At 49.7% G+C, this 20122-nt stretch overlaps 1 protein-coding gene across 1 annotated transcript in view; it reads left to right on the forward strand.

Moving 5' to 3' along the window:
- The window catches only part of LOC110542305 (maestro heat-like repeat family member 5), a 64990-nt gene that overhangs the window by 15269 nt on the left and 29599 nt on the right, over window positions 1–20122 (forward strand). The window contains exons 5-13 of the mRNA XM_060390506.1: window positions 5128–5287; window positions 6421–6473; window positions 13346–13453; window positions 13743–13859; window positions 14810–14929; window positions 15765–15923; window positions 16538–16660; window positions 17339–17418; window positions 18542–18677. Coding sequence (XP_060246489.1) covers window positions 5128–5287; window positions 6421–6473; window positions 13346–13453; window positions 13743–13859; window positions 14810–14929; window positions 15765–15923; window positions 16538–16660; window positions 17339–17418; window positions 18542–18677 — 1056 coding nt within the window. The remainder of the gene's footprint in view (window positions 1–5127; window positions 5288–6420; window positions 6474–13345; window positions 13454–13742; window positions 13860–14809; window positions 14930–15764; window positions 15924–16537; window positions 16661–17338; window positions 17419–18541; window positions 18678–20122) is intronic.

The raw sequence follows: 20122 nt of genomic DNA on the forward strand, positions 1-20122 counted from the left end.
CAACTACAGTGATATTAAGTGATTCTTTCCTAATCATGACTTTTCGGGGTTTTAAATAACTCTCATTCTTGGATACCCTCTTTCCCTGGATTGGGGGGTTTCCACTATATTTCTCACTGAATCAGTTTTCTGTGCCTTCCATTTGTATGCTAACATCTTTTCCTCCCTATTGGTTCCCTATTTGGTTTTGTGATTGTGCCTAAGAATTCCCACAAGTTATGGCCATGCTTATTTGTTCTTTTACTGGTCTCTGACTATAAGATCTCTTCACCAGGTGGTGATAGCTCACACCCTTAATCCCAGCACTCAGAAAGCAGAGAGAGGCAGGCAGATCTCTGTGAGTCCAAGACCAGCATGGTCTACAGAGTGAGTTCCAGGACAGCCAGTTCTACACAGAGAAACACTGTCTCAAAAAAAAACAAAAACAAAAACTCTTCAACCTCATGTTAAATTCCTAATATTTTTTTTTCTTCTACTTGGCCTGGTCAATTGGTGGTTCTTCCTTTCCACTGTTCTCTTTTTGATATACTGAGTTTTTCATTTCCAGTATTTCTGTTCAGCTCTTTTGTTTGTTGTTTCAGCTTTCTTACTGAACTCCTCAGTAAGAAAGTCAGTGTTGCTGACTTTCTTGCCCAGGTGCTGGGATGTCTTTTTACTTCTTTATCTGCTTGTCTGAAACCACTTTAGTGTCACTTAATTTTCCTATTAATACTTTGGCATATCAACTATGTCATATCTTTGATTTAGTAGTTGAAGAGTCATGATCTTCTGCAGGAGTGACAATGCCTTGCTTTTTCATACGTCTTGTGTTTCTGAGCTGTGACTTGCTTGTCTATTGAGATGTTTGTCTTTTCCAATTTTATTGTGGAGTCTTCCTAATCTTTCTCTTTTAAGGTTTAATCCCAAGTACCACTCAGAGAAGAGAAAACAAACTATTATAACAGCAACCAAAAGCCAAACCAGATAAAGAAACATAATTAAATTCAGTTAAAGCTAACTGCCATGCCACCAATAACTGTAGAGAAGAAAGTGGCAAACAAATGATATAGGTAGAATAAGCTGTGAAGGTGCCATGATGAAGGTAAGCAATAAAGCATGTATATAATAGCAATGAAATAAAGGAAGGAGACAGGAACAGGGAAAAAGAGAAGGAAGCTTAAATAAAAGAAGACAAGAAAAGACAAAGGTGAGGAAACGGGAGGGAACAAGAGATGAAAATCTGAACAAGAAAGAACAATTTGTAAATAATATTAGACAGGGGTAAAAGGGGGATGAACAATACAGCTTTCTTAAAGTAAAAAAATAAATAAATAAATAAACAAGCCTGAGCTAGTGAGATGGCTTGATGTAAACCTAGAAATCTGAGTTTTATTCCTGGAACCTACACAGAGGTGGATAGAAAGCCAGCTCCGCAAAACTGCCCTCTGACCTCCACGTGCATACGTTGGCATACGTGCCCACACATACACCCATGCACACACACACGCTAACCATTTTTAAAGATTTGTTTTAATTTTTTAATTATGTGTATAGATGTGCATGCGTATGTGAGGGCAGGTGCTCAGAGAGGCCAGAAGAGAGTGTTGAATTCCTAGAGCTAGAGTTACAGGTAGCTGTGAGCTGCCCAACGTGAATGCTGGGAACTGGGAGTCCTCTGCAAGAGCAGTATGTTCAGTATGTCCTCGTAACTGCCGAGCCCTCTCCCCAGCCTCCAACAGCCCTCCCTGACCTTTGTTTTGTTTTCAAATTTTGTAACATATGTAAATGAGGCTTTGCCCTCACCTCACACCACCCTAGTGTGGGGGAGGGGCAGAGCGTGGGCTCGAGCTTAGGCTCATGCCTGTTCCCTCTGCCGCTTGTCTTTCTCTGTCACCTCATTTCAGGAGTCCCACTGCTCTTCTCTCTTCCTCTTTGAAATAAAATCCGCCCTCCGTTACCGTGACATTTCTCCTTCACAGTCACACACAGGCGGCCTCTAACATGACACCTTATTCAGAAGTCTAATTTTCAAGAGATCTCGATTTCGTTCACAGAATCGTCGTCCTCTTTCATGTCCCCCTGGGTGCTAGGGAAAACCAACATCTTGTCTTGACTTTCCCACTTCAGTCGCTGCAGAAGCCTGTGGCCTTGGAGGCGTGGGGGCGGCTCCAAAATCAGGCAGCTCTGAGGCTGTAGGCACCAGCAGGGCTTCCCCCAAACCTAGGAGGCTCTGACACTCTAACGGTGGTGGCTGCCTCTGTTTCCACAGGCTGGGCTCAGTTCCCAGGCTGCCTGCCCCCTTCAGATACTGTCACAGCCCCCGCTGTCATGGCGGATCCCCGGACCAACCGTCTCAGATAGGGACTCCCACAATCACTTCCACATCTTCACTTAATTTTCTCTAGCAGCTAAGGGAACTCAGGGGAGGGGAGGGGGGGACTCTCTTGAGCCTGTTCATTTGTTAGGAGAGAAACTGCGAAGCACACAGTTGGAAAGATGTGTGCGGTGAGGTGTGGGGAAGGATGGACGCACCCCTCCCCCTCCAGGTACTCTCAATTTCCAGAAACTTCTTTGGGTTGAGCTGTCAAGGAATCGGTGAACTCTGACCTTTTGGTTCCTGCGCAGACTATTCTGTGTGCAGTGGTGGCTGGGGGCGGGGGGGAGGGAGGGTGCCAATCAAGGGCCATCTGCTCGGGTGTTTCCTGCCACTGTGTTTGGCATTCCTTTTTCCAGGGCATTGGGCAGGAACTCTCTGGAATAAAGAGGTCATATGACCCACCATGGGACAAGGCAGATCTGAGGGTCTCTAGGACCCACTCCAAGACAAAAAAAGGCAGGAAAAAAAAAAAAAAAAAAAAAAAACAAGGGCTCTGCAGCCTGCCTTGGTGAATGTGATAGCTCACCCTCGCTTGATACGCCTGGGAACAGGGAACCCAGCTGAGGAACTGCTTCCATGGGACAAGGCAGATCTGAGGGTCTCTAGGACCCACTCCAAGACAAAAAAAGGCAGGAAAAAAAAAAAAAAAAAAAAAAAAAAAAAACAAGGGCTCTGCAGCCTGCCTTGGTGAATGTGATAGCTCACCCTCGCTTGATACGCCTGGGAACAGGGAACCCAGCTGAGGAACTGCTTCCATCAGACTGGCCTGCCCTGCAGTCTGTGGGGCATGCTCTTGATTGCTAATTGATGTAGGAGGCCTAGCCCCCTTTAGGCGGTACCATACGTAGGCAGGTTAGACGGGGCTGTGTAAATAAGGTAGCTGGCTGTGAACCTGGGAGAGAGCCAAGCAGTAGTCCTCCATGGCTTCTGCTTCAGGGCCCTACCCTGAGTTCCCGCTTCCGCTTCCAAACATAGCAGACTGTAACCTATAAGGTGAAATAAACCCTTCCCTCCCCCAGTGCTTCCGTCCTGGTGTTTATCATGGCAACAGGAAGAAGAAAACCAGGACATGGAAGATAATTTTGTGCCCCCCCACACACCCTTAGGGAGAGGCCTGTGAGCAAGGAACCATGGGTAAAAACAAAAGGTGCGTCTTGTCACGCCATGCACTGCTTTGTGCCATTCAGAGATGTCATCTCCTCTTCTTGTTCTGATGACATCGGTTTTCACTTTTTGTTTAGCGTGAGCACCATGCTCCTGTGTGCACGTGGAGGCCACAGGTCAACCTCAGGTGACATTCTTCTGGAGGACGTTGTTTCTTGAGGACACTGTCTCTCACTGGTTAGGCAAGGCTGACCACCCATCCCTGTCTCCCCACCGCTAGCATGCCTCACCATGCCCAGCTTTACACGTAGGATACCGTGAGTTGAACTCAGGTCCTTGCACTTAACACAGTGAATGCATTACCAACTGAGAGGACTCTCTTGCCCCCCAGAGTTTTACCTGATGTTTTTGTCTGTATTCAGCCTCTGGCTTCTCCTTTCAGCTGTTTCTGGATTGTACTGGGTAGCAGGTTGTATGGTTTCCTCCCGGTCATGCCCAGAGCTCTGCCCAGTATGGCTTGTTTTCCAGCCTCTTCACTGCTTACCCCAGTTCCAAAAGTTAAGGAGCCAAGACTGCCCTTGCCTCCAGCTGGAGGGTATGGTGCCCAGTGAGAAGGACCAGATCGCATTGCTCCCTGCTGCTGGCAGAGCTCTAGGTTTTCAGTTCCATTGTCCTTCAGTTCCTGCCTTTCAGAATATGATTGCTGTTGCTCCCTCTTTTTAATCTCCTAAATATAGTTTTAGATGAGGGACTTATGTTTTTGGTTTTTGGTTGTTGTTGTTGTTGTTGTTTTCTTTTTCAATCGCAAAATCAGATTCAATCCAGTGTGCTAACAAGAGGCCCTCACAGCCGTGCCTATAATAAGCTGTAAGTGGTGTATTGATTTCATACGACAATTTCCTGCAGCGCAGGGAGAGCAGGAGGCGGGGAGGGGGAGTGGGGGGGGAGGGAGTGTCAGCTCAGACATCTACCCCTACAGATATTGCCAAACCCTCAAATGTAGTCAGGCAGCTGTACCCTGCTGGAACCACCTCTCTCTAACCCCGCCCCAGGGCACCCTGAGTGTGTGGGAGCAGGTTTGGCAAAACGCAGCATGCTTGCTGAGAAGAGCCAGCTGAGCTGCAGGTACTGGGCTCCTAGCTGTCTGGGAACGAGCCCCATGCCACAGACAGGTAGCTGGTTGGCATGGGTGGAGCTTTACAAACACTGGCTGTCCAGGCTGAGGTCTTAAGGTGGAAATATGACCACTGACCAAAACCCACAGTGACAAAGAATTAGTGGGGGTGATTGATGTCCTAAGCTGCCTGGGCTCCATGGGGAAGGTGGCTTCAGCCAGAAGGCCTATGAATGGGTGTCCTGAAAACAGTCTTGGGGGTGGGCTTACAAATGAACATAGATTTGAACAGAGCAATCAGAATTGGAGTTCCAGGCAAGGTCAGAGTAGTAGCAAAGGCTAGGGAGCAAAAAACAGTACCTGTGTCCTGGGACTCTAGAAAGCCCAGCATCAGGAGACAGACCATCTCAGGCTACCTTAGCCTGTGCTCCATTCAAAAGATGGCTTGGTGAAGGCGATACATGTGGAATTACCCAGCTTGGTACAGACCACTGTCACCCTGTCCCATCTGTTCCCACTCCCCCCTGACCACTGTTCCTCCTCTCCCACCCAGGAACTGGATGACATATATCAAGATGCAGCTAGCAATGTGTTACTGGCCCTCTGTTGGCATTCATGGCCAGCAGTGGCCAAGTACTTGGAGACAGAGTTCCTGACGGGTGTCTTCCCACACCGCAGCCTACTGTATGTGATGGGCATCCTGTCTTCTCAAGGTATGTGCTGCCATAGGGTGGATCAAGGGCTCTGCAAATAGAAGGAGACCTGGAAAGGCCTATGGGACCACCCTCTCCTCATGGCTATGGCATAGTTCATGCAGGCTGAAGCCCTAAGCCCCTGCAGTCCAACCAACCCTCTCAGTGACTCTGAGATTCATGTCCCCACAAACCCTCAGGAGCCCTGGCCATTCTAGGGACCTTCCCATGGAGCGGGAAAGAACCTCCATACCACTGTCTGATAGAGTCAAGTTGTTAGTCGTGACAGGACAGGAGTTGGCCCAGACCCTGTGAGGCTGTCACTCTACCCAGACACCCAGACTGGCTATTTCATGGTCTCCCTTGGCTGCATAAGGCAGATGAGAATCCCAGATCAAAGAAGTAGTTTTGATGGCTAGGGTTACCCATGTTGCCTTACCTCGGACCCTGGGCTTCTGCCTACTTCATTCATTCACTCTTTTCATAAGCATGTGTTATCCTTAAAAGTGCCAGTTGGGAAGGTGCCGGCTGTGACCGGGCCAGTTGCCCAGAAGGCCACTAGAGAGGCTTCCAGTAGGAGGTAGCCAGCGTGAGCCACTCCTAGCCAGGCCCTGGGAACAGCAGGTCAGCAGCCAGTAAGGTCAAGCAGGGAGGAGAAGCGGGGGCTCCAAAGACAATTCCGGAGAGTTTGTGCTCAAGCCTGGGACCAGGCAGGATATGGTTTAGCTCAGCCTGTCCTTCTCCAAATTGGCAGGCTGGGTGGGGGCCCTCCCAATGCAGAGGGATCCCCAAAAGTCCTCTCTACATGGTAGAACTTCCAAACTTCCTAAAAGGTTTTCCACCCCCAAAAAGTGTCCCTTCCCAGCCTTACTCTTCCATACTTGAACGGAACACAGCACATCCCAAAAGGCCCCTCCATTTACCAGTGAAAAACGAGCTCCAGAGAAGGCAAACAGCCTGCCTGGACACGGCATGCAGGCAGTGCCAGAATTCCAGCCCAGCTCTCTGGACCCTGATCCCCATTCCAGCTCATGTTCTTTCTTCTGGAGGCTCTCCTACCCTCCCTGATTTTCTGTGGATCAAACAGGAAGGAGCAGGCTGGTATCTGAGGGATGTGCAAGACCTGGCCTTTAGCACAACCCCTTTTCCCACAGAGGATCTTCTCAAGAAAGAAGACAGAGAGAGCTGGAAAGATCTGATTGCCCAGGTACAGAGGGAGCCCATCACCCCAGGCCTTCTGAGGGACAGCAATAAGTGAGAGTCAGCAAGCTGACTGTTGTGGCCTTGGAGGAAGAGGGAAAGGGGGAGGTGGGGAGAATAAAGGAGTGGGAAGGGGAAAGGGGAAATAGGGATGGCAGGGAGCGGGGGAGGCAAGAAATCTTCCACTCACAGATGAGCACACAGCATAGGGGCAGGATTGGCTTGACTAAGGTCACTGGGGGAGTATTTTAATCTTCGTCTCTAGACACTTGGCACAGAGCAGATGCTCAACCCAGACAAGCTCATGCCACTCACACTTGGGAGACTAGAAAAGACACAAGAGCCAGAGTGAAGATCTGGGAAGAACAGAGACAGGCTGGGGTAGACTAAAGATGGGACATCCCCAGACGCAGTGTCAGGGCAGGCCCATCTCTGACCCTCTCCCAATTGAGGGGCTTGTACCAGGTTCGAGTCCAAGGTCAACTACTCACCACTGTGGCCTGAGCTGACTTCCCTTACCTCTCTGTTGTTTAGTTTGCTCATCTATGAAATGGGGTTAGAGGTGGTTGTACAGGTCCTGTCCAGTGCAGAACACGAGGGGCCCACTTCAATGCTGATTGCCAGCAGTGTGACAGGTAGCAGGCAGAGAAGCAGGAGTGGTTTCCAGAAATGAAACAGAGCAGCAAGAAATAAATCACTGAGGACTAGAAGACTAGAGATATTGTCAACCACATCCATCTGACTGGCCATCCTTGCTGCTATGAATAGGACTTGCTTCTCTCCAGCACACGCTGGCTGTGTATCAACAATCCAATACATTTAAAGGGACTAAAACCAAACAGAAGACTTCTATGACCAAAATTTAAACTAGAGGTCAGTGTTAAAATACATCTGAAAGCATTCCAAATGCCTGGAGATTAAACCACTCACTTCTCGGTAAAATGTTAAGGGAAAGGCGTCTGAAGGAGAATTAGAAAGTATTTTTAAGTGAGTATTAATGAAAACATATTTGAACATTCTGCAGTACAAAAAGCTTTTTATAGTAGAAAGGGCTTAAAACCTCACTGTTAGAAGCTACTGATGGAGAACAAACTAAACTCAAAATGAACAGAAGGAAAGAAAAAAAATGCACTCAGAATGCAGAGGCAGGAGGGGTGTCCTAAGTTTGAGGCCAGCCTGGTCTACATAGCAAGTACAAAGAAAAGAAAGTAATTTAATAAAAAGAAAATCACTATACTTATTAAGAGGAGAAAAATGGTTACTTTCAACACAGAATAATTAACAACTGCACAAACACTTTAGGCATTAAAGGATGCTCTGCAAAACACAGATTATCAGAACTAAAACAAGAAGAAACAGAAAGTCTCAATAGTCCTGTGTCTACTAAAGAAAAGAGAATAACAATGTGGAATCTTCCTATTCCAAGCCCATTTTGCTGGCTGTACAGCCAGGATGCCAGTCACTGACATGCTTGCAAGGGCAAAGAATTTATCCATTAGCTGCCCAGCAAGTGGACACACCAAAGTAGGTCTGAAACCCACCTCCAAGCCTGGGGAGAGGTGACTGGAGGTGTCGCCCCAGTCAGCTGATGACGACTAAGAGCACATGAGGTCTGAAGGGACCCCTGAAGTCTATTCAGGACCACAGCTGGCTTGTTCAGGTTTTCACCTGACTTTTGCTTCCAGCGAAGAAAACTCCCAGTTTTACCTGGGGGAGTCCAGCAGAGTTGTTCTGTGGATCCTGAGAAATCCTGTGGAGTTGTTCTATGGACCCTGCACACTCCTACAAAAAGTGCACAGCAGCCATACTTACTCTAGCCTCAAAGTGGAGACGCGTAGGGCTGAGCAGAGCAGTGTCTACAACTGGAGATCTGAAGCTATGACCCAGTGTCCACCTTAGGAAGCCAGACAAGGGGAAGCCGCCTGAGCTCAAAGCAATTAAGAACAACCAAGATTTTTTTATATTAATCACAGGTTATTTACTTTGTATCCCAGCCATAGCCCCCTTCCTCATTCCCTCCCAATCCCACCCTCCCTCCCTCATCTCCTCCCTGCCACTTTCCAAGTCCACTGATAGGGGAGGACTTCCTCCCCTTCCATCTGACCCTAGCTTATCAGTTCTCTTCAGGACTGGCTGCAATGTCCTCTTCTGTGGCCTAGCAAGGCTGCTCCTCCCTTGGGGGGGGGGAGGTCGAAGAGCTCACCATTGGGTTCACGTCAGAAATAGTCCCTGTTCCCCTTACTAGAGAACCCACTTGGATACTGAGCTACCATGAGCTATATCCGAGCAGGGGTTCTAGGTTATATCCATCCATGGTCCTTGGTTAGAGAAACAGTCTCATGAAAGACCCCTGAGCCCTGATATATTTGGTCCTTGTGGAACTCCTGTTCTCTCCAGGTCTTACTAACTCCCCCTTCTTTCATATGATTCCCTGCACTCTGCCAAAGGTTTGGTTATGAGTCTTAATATCTGCTTTGATACATTGCTAGGTAGAGTCTTTCAGAGGCCCTCTGTGGTAGGCTCCTGTCCTGTTACATGTTTTCTCCTACATCCAATATCCATCCCATTTGTCTTTCTAAGTGAGGACTGATCATCTTACCCCGGGTCTTCTTTCTTGTTTATCTTCTTTAGGTGTATAGATTTCAGTATATTTATCCTATCTTATAGGTCTACATGAGTGAGTATATACCATGTGTGTCTTTCTGCTTTGGGGATACCTCACTCAGGATGATCGTTTCTAGGTTCCACCATTTGCCTGCAAATTTCATGATTTCCTCATTTTTAATTGCTGAGTAGTATTCCATTGTGTAAAAGTACCACAGTTTCTGTATCCATTCCTCAACTGAGGGACATCTGGGTTAAGAACAACCAAGTTTTAAAATTAAAAAAAAAAATCCAGTTTGCTGCAGGCAGCAGCATGGATACATCCCAGAAATGCTCACTTAGTGAAAAAACATCATGCACACACACACAAGAACACACACTGAAGGACTCTAGATTTATTTGTTTATTATTTATACAGTGTTCCGGCCTGCAAGCCAGAAGAGGGCACCAGAGCTCACGATAGATGCTTAGAAGCCACCATATGGTTGCTAGGAATTGAACTCAGGACCTTTGGAAGAACTGTCAGTGTTCTTAACCTCCGAGCCACCTCTCCAGCCCTGATAGACTCTAAATACATACAATTGCAGGAAAGTTGACACTAATTTAGCATCAGAAAGGGTCATGCTGGAGGTGAGCCTTGGCAGCTCTGTGCCAAGCTAGAAGACATGTGAATCCCACAGTTCTCATGTATGTTCCGATCTCTTGCACGCTACACTGTGAACCTCATTGTAAGTTAACTAGGCCTGAATGTTTTAACTGAGGAAAAAGCTCTGTGAGTGACGGTGCTTACAGCAGCCCTCATGACCGGAGTTCAATCTCTAGGATGCACATGAGGGAGACGACTGACTCCCTCATGTTGTCATCTGACCTCACTTGCCATAGTCTATGTACACACACAGAGAGAGAGTTAATGATGTCATCGTAGTAATAACTGATAATAAGTTCAATGCATTTTTAGTTCGTTTTAATTTTACGTCTGTGGGTTTTCTACCTTCATGTATGTCTGAGCACCATGTATGTGCAGTAGCTGCAGAAAAGGGCAATGGATCCTCTGAAACTGGAGTTACAGATGGTTGTGAACCACCGTGTAGGTGCTGGGAACTGAACTCGGTTCCTCTAGAAGAGCAGCCAGGGCTCTTAATCGCTAAGCTGTCTCCCCAACCCATATGTGTGTGTGTGTGTGTGTGTGTGTGTGTGTGTGTGTGTGTGTTGAGTATGTGTTATATACACATATGTAACATATATATGCATGTGTAACATATAATACACCTATATAATATATACAGTATAGACTATATATATTAAATGGGACTAAATGGGCTTTGAAGTGTCAAGTGTTTAGATTTTTCTAAGTGAAATGGTGCCTGCCCTACATAATCCCTAGAAGCTCTGAAGAGAGTGTACAGTGCGCACACAGACAGAAGCACTAGCAATGCCTCAGTTGCAGAGACGGTCGGGTATGCACAAGTCCTATCATCTATGCCACATCACCTTGGGTCAGATAGGGCCGCACACTGAGGAGGCTACAGAGCTACAGGGAGGGAAATGCTGGATTTTAAGAGTTTCGAAAGTTACATTGCAGGCAAGAGGCTCTGGTGCCTAGCACAGTGAGCAGACAGAAGGGAGTGGGCGAGGAGACCGGAATACACACATACACACACACACACACACACACACACCTGCTTCTGGGTAACCCGGAAGCTTCCCAGGGACCACAGTACTCTGGGATCAAACTGACATCTGTTCTGTATCCTAGAATGCAGGGAGAGGACCAAGGGCAGGGCTCAAGCCAGATAAGCAAGATTTTATTAGGCTCTGCCATCTGTGGAGAGCAATTTCTATGTCTGGGACGGAAGACTAAGGCTAGGGATGACACAGTCTTCCCTACAGGGGGCGCCCTAAGATGGTCTTCTGCCCTGCAAGATACTCCCCCTTTGGTTCACAGTGTCTCTAATTCAGGACTTCTTTAGGATAAAGCCCTGAACGTTTAGTTGCTTAGACAAACGTATTTTGGGTTTTGATTGATGTCAATATTGCTTTTTTTTTTTTAAATTTCAGTTTCCAAAACGTTCACACATGCACATCCAAAAAGCTGTCAGTTCAATCACCCTGCCACCAAAGAACACTTCTTTTCAGTTACAGATCTGTTGGGCATTTTTCAGTGCTGTGCAAACGGGGCCTTGAAAGAGACAGTACTTACAAGCTGTGTGGGGCTGCTGCCTGCTGACACTGTTGTACAGAGCGGTTTTTTTGTTGGTTTGTTTTGTTTTGTTTTGTTTTGTTTTGTTTAATATATAAGCAGGAAGTATACTCAAATAACGATCAAAGGTGGAATGGATGCATAAGCCAGCAAGAGTCATTTATCATGATCAAGGTACACACCACACCATAATTGTGTGTGTCGGCTTTGACAGGACTGGTGGTGCATAAGCCTGTTCGTCACTGCATTATCACAAGAAAACACATGAGCAAAGACACCATGACAGCTGTACTAGAAATCTCCCAGCTCCGTTTTACCTCAGTGGGACACTGCCTATGGCCCGCAGCTGATGGAAATGACTTTATGCATGCAGTCTTGTCCCCACTTACACATTACTTTAATTTCCATTTTTTTTTTCAGTATTCATTATCTACTTATTTGGGGTAGATTGTAGAGCATTATGTGGGTGTGTCTGTGTGCACACCCATCTGAACAAGGCTGGCTGACTAGTAAGCTCCCAGAATCCACCTGAATTCACACCCTGCCACCCATGCTACGTTACAGACACATGCAACAATGCCTACCTTGTTTGTTTGTTGTTGTTGGGTTGGGTTGGGTTGGGTTGAGCTGAGTTGAGTTGGGTTGTTTTTGTTTGTTTGTTTGTTTTTATGTGAATGAGGAGGATTCAAACTCAGGTCCTCAAGTTTGCCCAGCAAGGTCCCTTAGCCATTGCCTCAGCCTCTAATTTCCACTTCTTAAGCACCAGAGAGGTTGAGCTTATGCCATCTTCATCGTATGTTCCCTTTTGTCATTTTCAAATGGATTATTGTAGTTATTTTTCCATTACTGAGAAGGGACACTATGACCAAGGCAACTTGTAAAAGAAAGCATGTAAATAGGAGTTTGCTTGCAGTTTCAGAAGGTCATGGCAGGGCACATGGTGGCAAGCAGGCATGGCGCTAGAGCAGTAGATGAGAGCTTACATCTAATCCACAAACAGGAGACAGAGAGAGAGCAAACTGGAAAATTGTGGGCTTTTAAAACATCAAAGCCTGCCCTCAGGGACACACCTCTGCCAAAAAAAAAAAAAAAAAAGGCGCACCTCCTAATCCTTCCTAAATAGTTCCACCAACTAGGGGCCAAGCATTCACATATGTGACCTGTGGGGGACATTCTCATTCAAACCACCACATTCTATTCCTGGTCCTCACAGGCTTATAGCCATATCATAATGCAAAATGCATTTACTCCAAACCCAAGAGTCTCCATAGCCTTTCACAGACTCAACGCTGTTGAAAAGTCCAAAGTTCAAAGTCTCTTTCAGGGCTCAGGGCAATCTCTTAATTGTAACCTGCAAAATCAAAAAGCAAATTACATACTTCCAAGATGCAACAGCACAGACTATACATTACCATTCCAAAAGAGAGGAAAGGGGACATCTCATTCGCTACTGTATCTTTCAACTTAATTTGCATTTTTGAACAAATTTTTTGAACATTCATCAATATTTTCTAAGATTTGAGGGTTAGAAAGGGTGTCCCTAACACCAGAAGAAGGTTGGGAACAAAAACCTCCAGCTGTTGACTTGTGGCATCCGGGAACATTGGAAATGGAGCTCTTGTAGCCATTATTACAGCCATCCTGTTGAGCTAAGGTGGGAAGTTCCACAATCATGTATTTAGAAAGGCTAGTTGCATTCCTTCGCTTGATCACTCGTGTCATTAGAAGACGGGGGAGCACCTACCACAAGCTGGCACCATGCCAGGCGCTGAAAACACACTGGAAAACAGACTGAGCCCCACCTATGGTGCCAACCACATGTCTGGGCTGAGCCCTCAGCTCACATTGGAACGGTGGCTAGATGCCACAGTGCAGCCCCCCCCCCCCGAGGCTTGCAGATATCCCGAGCACATCTAGGAGTACCTTGAGAAATGTGTTCCCCGACTCTGAGATCCATCCAACAAGAAAAAGTGCTGAGTCCTGGAAACCTAAGGGTGAGAGGAACAGAGGGTGATGGAGCCAGGGCTCTTGGGCTGCGGGTAAGTGCCAGCCCTGCTTGCCCCACCTGCTCACAGATGGCCAAGAAGTCGGTGCCGTTCCTGAACACGGATGTGTGGTCCAAGGAATTGCTGTGGACCCTCACCAAGTCTGGCTGGATGCAGCAAGAGCATACCCCAGAGAAGGTAGGCCCCACTGCACATAAGGGCTCCTACATGTTCACCACACAGGCCCATAGGCTCTGTCATAGGACAAACAAGGCCCTTGAACAACAGGGTCTTTGGTGGGTCTAAAGGGAGCAGGAACTTGGCCTGGGCAGCTGAACTAGAACTGTCTCCCTTCCTCACCACAGGCTGGAGTTTAGGCTATCCTGGGCAACATAGGAAGGGGGCCTCAGGGTGAGGGAATCCAGGGAAGTTGGTCATAGGAGCTCAAGCTGGGTAGGTCCTGCGACAGGATGTTGAACCCCGCCAGGACTTCCTGTTCACCTACTATGGGCTAATCCTTCAAGCTGAGGACAACAGCACCACCATAAGGACGCACCTCAAAACCCTCTTGGAAACATCTCACCAGTGGCCCAAGCAGAGGGAGGTGAGGACCCAATCAGGGCAGGTGAAGACCCAAGCAGAGGGAGGTGAGGGTACAGTCTCCTTTGATCCTCTGTCCAGCCCAAACCACAGTTTTGGTCATGGTCACATACTAAGCCCTAATCCTCATCATAGACTGAATTGTGCTGGTCCCTTACCAATCCCTGATTTCCATCATGCAGAGCCCTGATTCTCATCACACACTGTACCTTGATCCTGTCGCACACTGAGCCCAGACCCTGTTCATATTTAGCCTTGTCCCTAGTCACAAAATGAGTCCTCTACCTAGTCACCATACATTGCTTGTTAATCCTGCTTCCCGAGTGACCCCTAAAGGACACGCACACTGACCCTTGCTCCTGTCACACATGTCTTGACCCTGGTAGTACACTGAGATCTCCTCAGTCTAGTCACATAGTGAGCCCCTATCCTGGTTACACACTGAGCCCTTCTATAGTTCTCATACAGTGGGCTCTTGATCCAGTCATAATCTGAGCTCTCATCCTGGCTTCATGCTGAGTGCTGATCCCGGTCACACACTGAGCCCGGTGGCTGCTTACCATCTGAGACCTGACCATGAATACACACTGAGGCCTGATCCTTATTATACTAAGCCCTAGTCCTGCTCATGTCCTGAGCCCTGATCACGGCATGAAAACCCTCACTCAGGCACAAACCAAGCCACAATAAGCTCATCTCTCTCTTCTTGTATGTATCTTTTTCACCGCCACTCCTGAGCATGTCTGCTCAGAGCTGCCATGGGAAACAACCAAGCCCAAAGGCTCCCTCTCTCCCTCTTTCCTCCCCCAACTCTACCCACCAGACTCCACAAAAGACACCTCGTGAGTGTCTCTGAGCTGCAGGTCCTAAAGTGTGTGTGAGTTCCTGGCCCCTGCTGATGGACCGGGAAGGCAGTGAGTCCAGGTCACAGACTCAGGGCACTCTGCCCAACAGGGCATTGCTCTCACAGTGGGGCTGGCTGCCGTACGCCACTTGGATGATACCTGGGCCATCCTAGAGCAGTTTGGACGGAGCACACCCATCAAATGGAGCCTCCAGAACCTTTCCCTGAAGGTATTGACTCGGGGGCTCCTGGGGTTGTGGGGTGGGGGGTAGGAGGATACCAAATACCACACTGCATGAAGGGACGCGTAGCAACCGCTGTAGGAGTATGGCCGTCATTGAGGCAAGGGTTTATCCGAATAGTGAGGGGGTGCCACTCCTGAGCCACCTTGCTGCACCCTACGTGATTCCCCCTGGAAGACAGTGACTGGGGGCCCCTCCGCAGTTGGGATTCCTTGGTTGGGGAGGCCTCGCAATGCTCCTGCAGGTCTGCTCATGGCTAGCCCTGCAACTAGAGAAGTCCGGTGGCCTCCAGTGGGTCCTCACATCCGGCAAGTGGCAGAATTTCAGTGTATGCCTCAGATTCTCAGCGGGTAGCTGGCCCTGTTGCATGATGTCCCTGTGTACCCTGGTGACGTCTGAGAGGAGAGGTGACTCTGGACCACACCCAGGCCGGAGATGCCACTTTGCCCACGCCTGTCTGTCTGGATAGATTCATGTCCTTTCCACGCCCCCCCCCCAGCAGCCCACAAGTGTCTGGTGTACCCAGCTCTGATCATCCAGGAAGACAGGAGTGTGCTGGGCTATGGGGAAAGAGCTACTGTCACAGGAGAGATCCTGCTATTGCAGTTCCAGTACAACCAAGCGCCCTGCACATAGCCCTTGGTGTCCCAGTATAATCAACCCAACCCCCTAAAAACTCCAATTCCACCTCTGCTGTCCTCATATGTTAACAAACACCCTCTAGACACCCCTCTCCCCCACCTTGCTGGGATCAGGGCACCCCTATCACAACTCCCCAAGTAGACTGTGGACAAGCCCTGAAACCAAATCCGCTCCTACCCAGCCCCATGGCCAGAGCCTCGAGAACCTTCGGTGGAAGTGGGCTGGCAGCACCATCCTCCTCTCCTACGGCCAGATGGCGGCCAAGGCCAAGAGCCAAATCCTGCCATGGGTGGACAACATCTTGTCCAGGATGATCTTCTACTTCCGCTTCAGCTCCTGGGTACAGGGCCCCTTGCTCACCATCCCCCACCCTGCCCAGCCCTGCACTTCCCCCACAACAGAGCCCGGCACTCCAGCTCTGCCCTGCCCTAGGGGCAGTGTCAGAGAGGCCCAGGGATGTCACTGGCCTGTGCCCAACTCCCTGCTGCCCTCCCCTTCTGAATCAAAAGGGGTGGGGGGAAGGCTCATCCTCCCCTGCATTGTCCCAGTACCTTTATTATCCCTGGCAAATTCTCTGGTCTTTCATGAGGACCCCATCCCCCACTTCCTACAGAGCAAATGCTGGGGTTTTCACTTGGGGAGGGGTAGATCCTGAGAGGCCAGGGTGATGGATGCCTCTGAGGAGCACCATAGCCTGGGTTGTTTTAAGGGCTGGCAATAAGTCTTAACCATCAAGGCTGCAGCCACCACACTCCAGAAGCCCCCTCAAGCCTCAGGCTTATAGAACGCTTGTGCCCCTTTCGAAAGAAAACCTCACCCACGAACTCTCAGCCCAATGGTCTCACTCTGACCCAACTGGGCCTGGAGATAGTGGCCTTGGTCTGGCTTCTTGCTCTCTCCCACAAGTTCCTGGGCTCTCAGCCTGATCTGTGCCCTGGGGCCTGACCTACGCAGGACGAGACCCTGAAACAAAGCTTCCTGATGGCCACCATGATGCTGGTAGAGTCCATCAGCCGGAGTGAGGGTGCCCACAGCTACGAGTTCTCCCAGACTTCAGAGCTCCTGGAGTGTCTGATAGTACGTGCCAGACCCTGGGTACAAGAAGCCCTAACCCTCCCTCAGAGCAGCCCTCCTAGGCAAAGCTTCCTCTCTCAGACCAGCAGCTTTCCCAGGTACAGGAAGCCTCCTCCCTCAGACCTGGGAAAGGGCAAGGACCACCCCAGTCCCATCTAGAAATACTCCGTGTCCCCCTAAGGTTACTTGGGTCTTACCGGGACCCTGAGGAGAACAGGTACGCCCACGTTACCAGCAATGCCGCTGAGGACTGGAAAGGCCAGCACCTCGGGTCCCAGACCAATCACTTTGGATTTTGGTTCCCTAGATAGATTCTTTGGGATAGTGGGAAATGCACAGGAAACTGGGCAGTAGTGTCAGGAGCAAAGGGCAATGATCAAGACAGGGTGTCTCCTATCCCCCGCCTGGGCCCCAACAGCAAAGTGGACTCATTTCTAAGGAAGCAAGTGTCAGAGCAACCTGGATCAACCAGAGCAACCTAGTCCAAAGGCAAGCAACTAGGACTATGTACCCAGAACTCAGACCTAGCCTGTCTCACCCCAGAGGCCATGCTGGCTCTCTAAGGGTGGACAAAGACAGGCAGTAGCATCACCCAGGTTGCATGGGGTGGGGCTAAGACTTGGTGTCCGAGGTGGGGTCAGCTAGGCCTGAGCCTCTGGCCCTACTCCCGTGGACTTACAGATACTGATGGAGAAAGAGCCGCAAGACACGCTGTTCACCAACATTCGCCAGCAGGTCATCCACATTACCTCCAGACTCTGGTAGGTTACAGTCCGTGAGGGCTACCTTGGCCCAACAACCAGCTCTCAGCCTAGGCTGCTAGCAGGGAAGCCAAACATCAAGGCCCTACTGGGCAAGAGAGCTTGGTGCTGAGCCACTGCAGGCCGCAGGGGGCGGTGAGGGTTCTGGACCTTTTAAACCTGAGCCACTCCACACAGTGAGCTGTCTTCCCTACCCCAGGTATTCAAGTAGGGAAGGATCTAGAAGGGGGCCAAAGGGAAGCTGCATCTAGAGGCAGCCAAGCCCCGGGGACAAGGGAGTGAAGCTGGGTACAGAGAGCTCAGGGGCCCCAGAGCCAGGGATCCAGGACCCCGTTTATCTCTCCACCCACAGATCAGGGAGGAGGTCTCCACCCACAGACCAGGGGCCTCAGAGCTGCCTGCACTCAGACCAAAGCAGGCAATCCATATGGCCCTTGGCAGGGTGCCAGGTGGAACCGGCTGGGCATCCACTCCAACTGCATTTCCCAGGGGCTTTGCCTCTGCCAGCCCTCACTTCCTATTCACCCACTGCACAGTCACTGTTGATCTCTAGGCGCTGGACACTGTCTGGTCTCTGGGGACACAGCGGGAGACCAGCAGCGAGCACCCCTGTACTCCAAATGGGTCCCTGGAGATGGGATGTATACACTAGAAATGGTGCTGAAAGAGATTGGAGCAGGAAGTGAGGAAGAGGCTCCTACGCTTCTCTTCATGGGGAAGAAGCCTCAAGCACTGGGTCAAGGAAGCTGATTGACAGCTGGTTGAGTACTGATTCAGCGAATGCTCCTCTAAGCCTGGTGCTCTGCTAGAGTCCAGGACGTGGCCTGAGGCTGACTTAGGTTGGCTGAAATGGGGCTGTGAGGGCAAAGCCTTTCGTGGATGAGTCAGTGAACCCTGCAGGTGATTGGCTGCAGGAACGGCACCTTCAGAAGCCCTTAGCTAGCACATGCTTGAGCTGAGAGACCAGCAGGAGACTGGGGAGGCTGATGTGTGCACGAACCCCAGTAAGAAGCAAAGGGCTGTAAGGTCTGCATGGTCGGAAACAGATGCACGGGGCTTTCTGAGCCCTTGACCACTGCCCTCGAAGCCCCAGGCCCTCAGGATCCTTTACCCCTCCCAACAGTGCGCTGAGGCCACCCATGGATATGGACAGGAAATCCCGGCTCCTCTCCTCCTGCTTCCGCAGCGTCTTTACCCTGCCATTGATGGACGTCCTGGAGAGGCACACCTGCCTCTTCCTGGAACCACCCAACATCCAGGTGCAGCCTTCACTTAAGCCCAGGGGACAGCAGGCTCGGCCTGCTGGGTGTGGCAGGATGGGGGTGCATGGGCCGGCCCTGCCACAGGCGCAGTGGAGGCCCCGGCTAGTTGCCTAAAGGCTTTGGGTCTCCATTTTCTACCTGGACATCATTTGGGCCATGATTACTAATGGTGTGCACAGGCTCCTTGCTGATCCATCTCGTGTAAAATAGGCAGGGTCACCACTGTGTTTCCCTCGTTCCAAGCCCCATGGCAACCCAAGGAATCCACAGGAGACGGGGGATGCTCTCTCAAAGGGATGAGTTCCTTAATGTCGCAGGAAATGGTCCCATCACACTAAGGTGACTTAGAGAGGGTGGGCTCCATTTTACCACATCAGCCTACCTGGGTTGCTGCTTTACAGGTTTGCCCTGGTCCACCCTGTTCAATACTAGCAGGCCCTGGAGAAAAAAAGTGCCTGCCATGTCTCATGGCTACCACGAGAGGGCGCATGAGATTTCCAGGCATGGTCCTAGCCCTGCCTGTCAGTGGCAAAGGGCAGGCAGGACAGCTTTGAAGAGAGTTCTACAGGCACCAGGCCGCCTGTGGACCCTTCCCACCTTCCCACCATGACGTGGAGACAAGGGGTACACAGCTCAGAAGAATAAAGTTGACAGTGAGGATCCCAAGATCTGAATTCCACCCGAGGGCCCCACTTGTGTTATACATCCATAAAGCTGTGTCCAGACAGACTAGATCTGGACAGATGAGCACTGTGGGACAGGTGGTGACAGAGGGAATAGTCTCTACCACATCTTACAAAGCACCTGGTGATGAGAAGACTCCTCGACCCCGCAGAAAATGCAGCCTAGGACTGGGTGTCCACACTGGGAGCCAGTGACATCCGTCCAGGCTCGCGCTTGATACTACTCCTTATATCTCCTGTCCTGTCACATGGCACCGGCTGCCTGTCACCCCTGTGGAGGTACACTGGCCTGAGAAATGAAGCCGTCTCTTCAGGTCACCAGATAGCAGCAGATAGCTCTGGCCAGAGCTCCTAACGGCCTCTTGAGAGTCTGGCTGGGCATTTCTGTGACTCCCCCTTCCCTGAACACGCCAGATCACACATTGTTGAGGGTCCTTATATGATTCCCAGAAATCCCATAAGCTAGATCCTCCATGGGACCAGGGAAAGGTGTGTATCCGGGCCCATTTTAAAAACTTTTAAGAGGACCAGTGAGATGGCTATTGTATAAAAGCACTTGCCACTCAAGCTCCGAGTTTGATCCCGGAATCCATAATAAGAACAAATTTCTGAAAGCTGTCCTCTCATTTCCACACACATGCTCCAGCATGCATGCTTGTGCACACGTATACACGTGCTAAATAAATAATGAAATTAAACTCTGTAGGCTGGAGAGATGGCTCAGAGGTTAAGAGCACTGGTTGTTCTTCCAAAAGTCCT

Source organism: Meriones unguiculatus, chromosome 8, assembly GCF_030254825.1.
Source record: "Meriones unguiculatus strain TT.TT164.6M chromosome 8, Bangor_MerUng_6.1, whole genome shotgun sequence".
In the NCBI taxonomy this organism is placed as follows: domain Eukaryota; kingdom Metazoa; phylum Chordata; class Mammalia; order Rodentia; family Muridae; genus Meriones; species Meriones unguiculatus.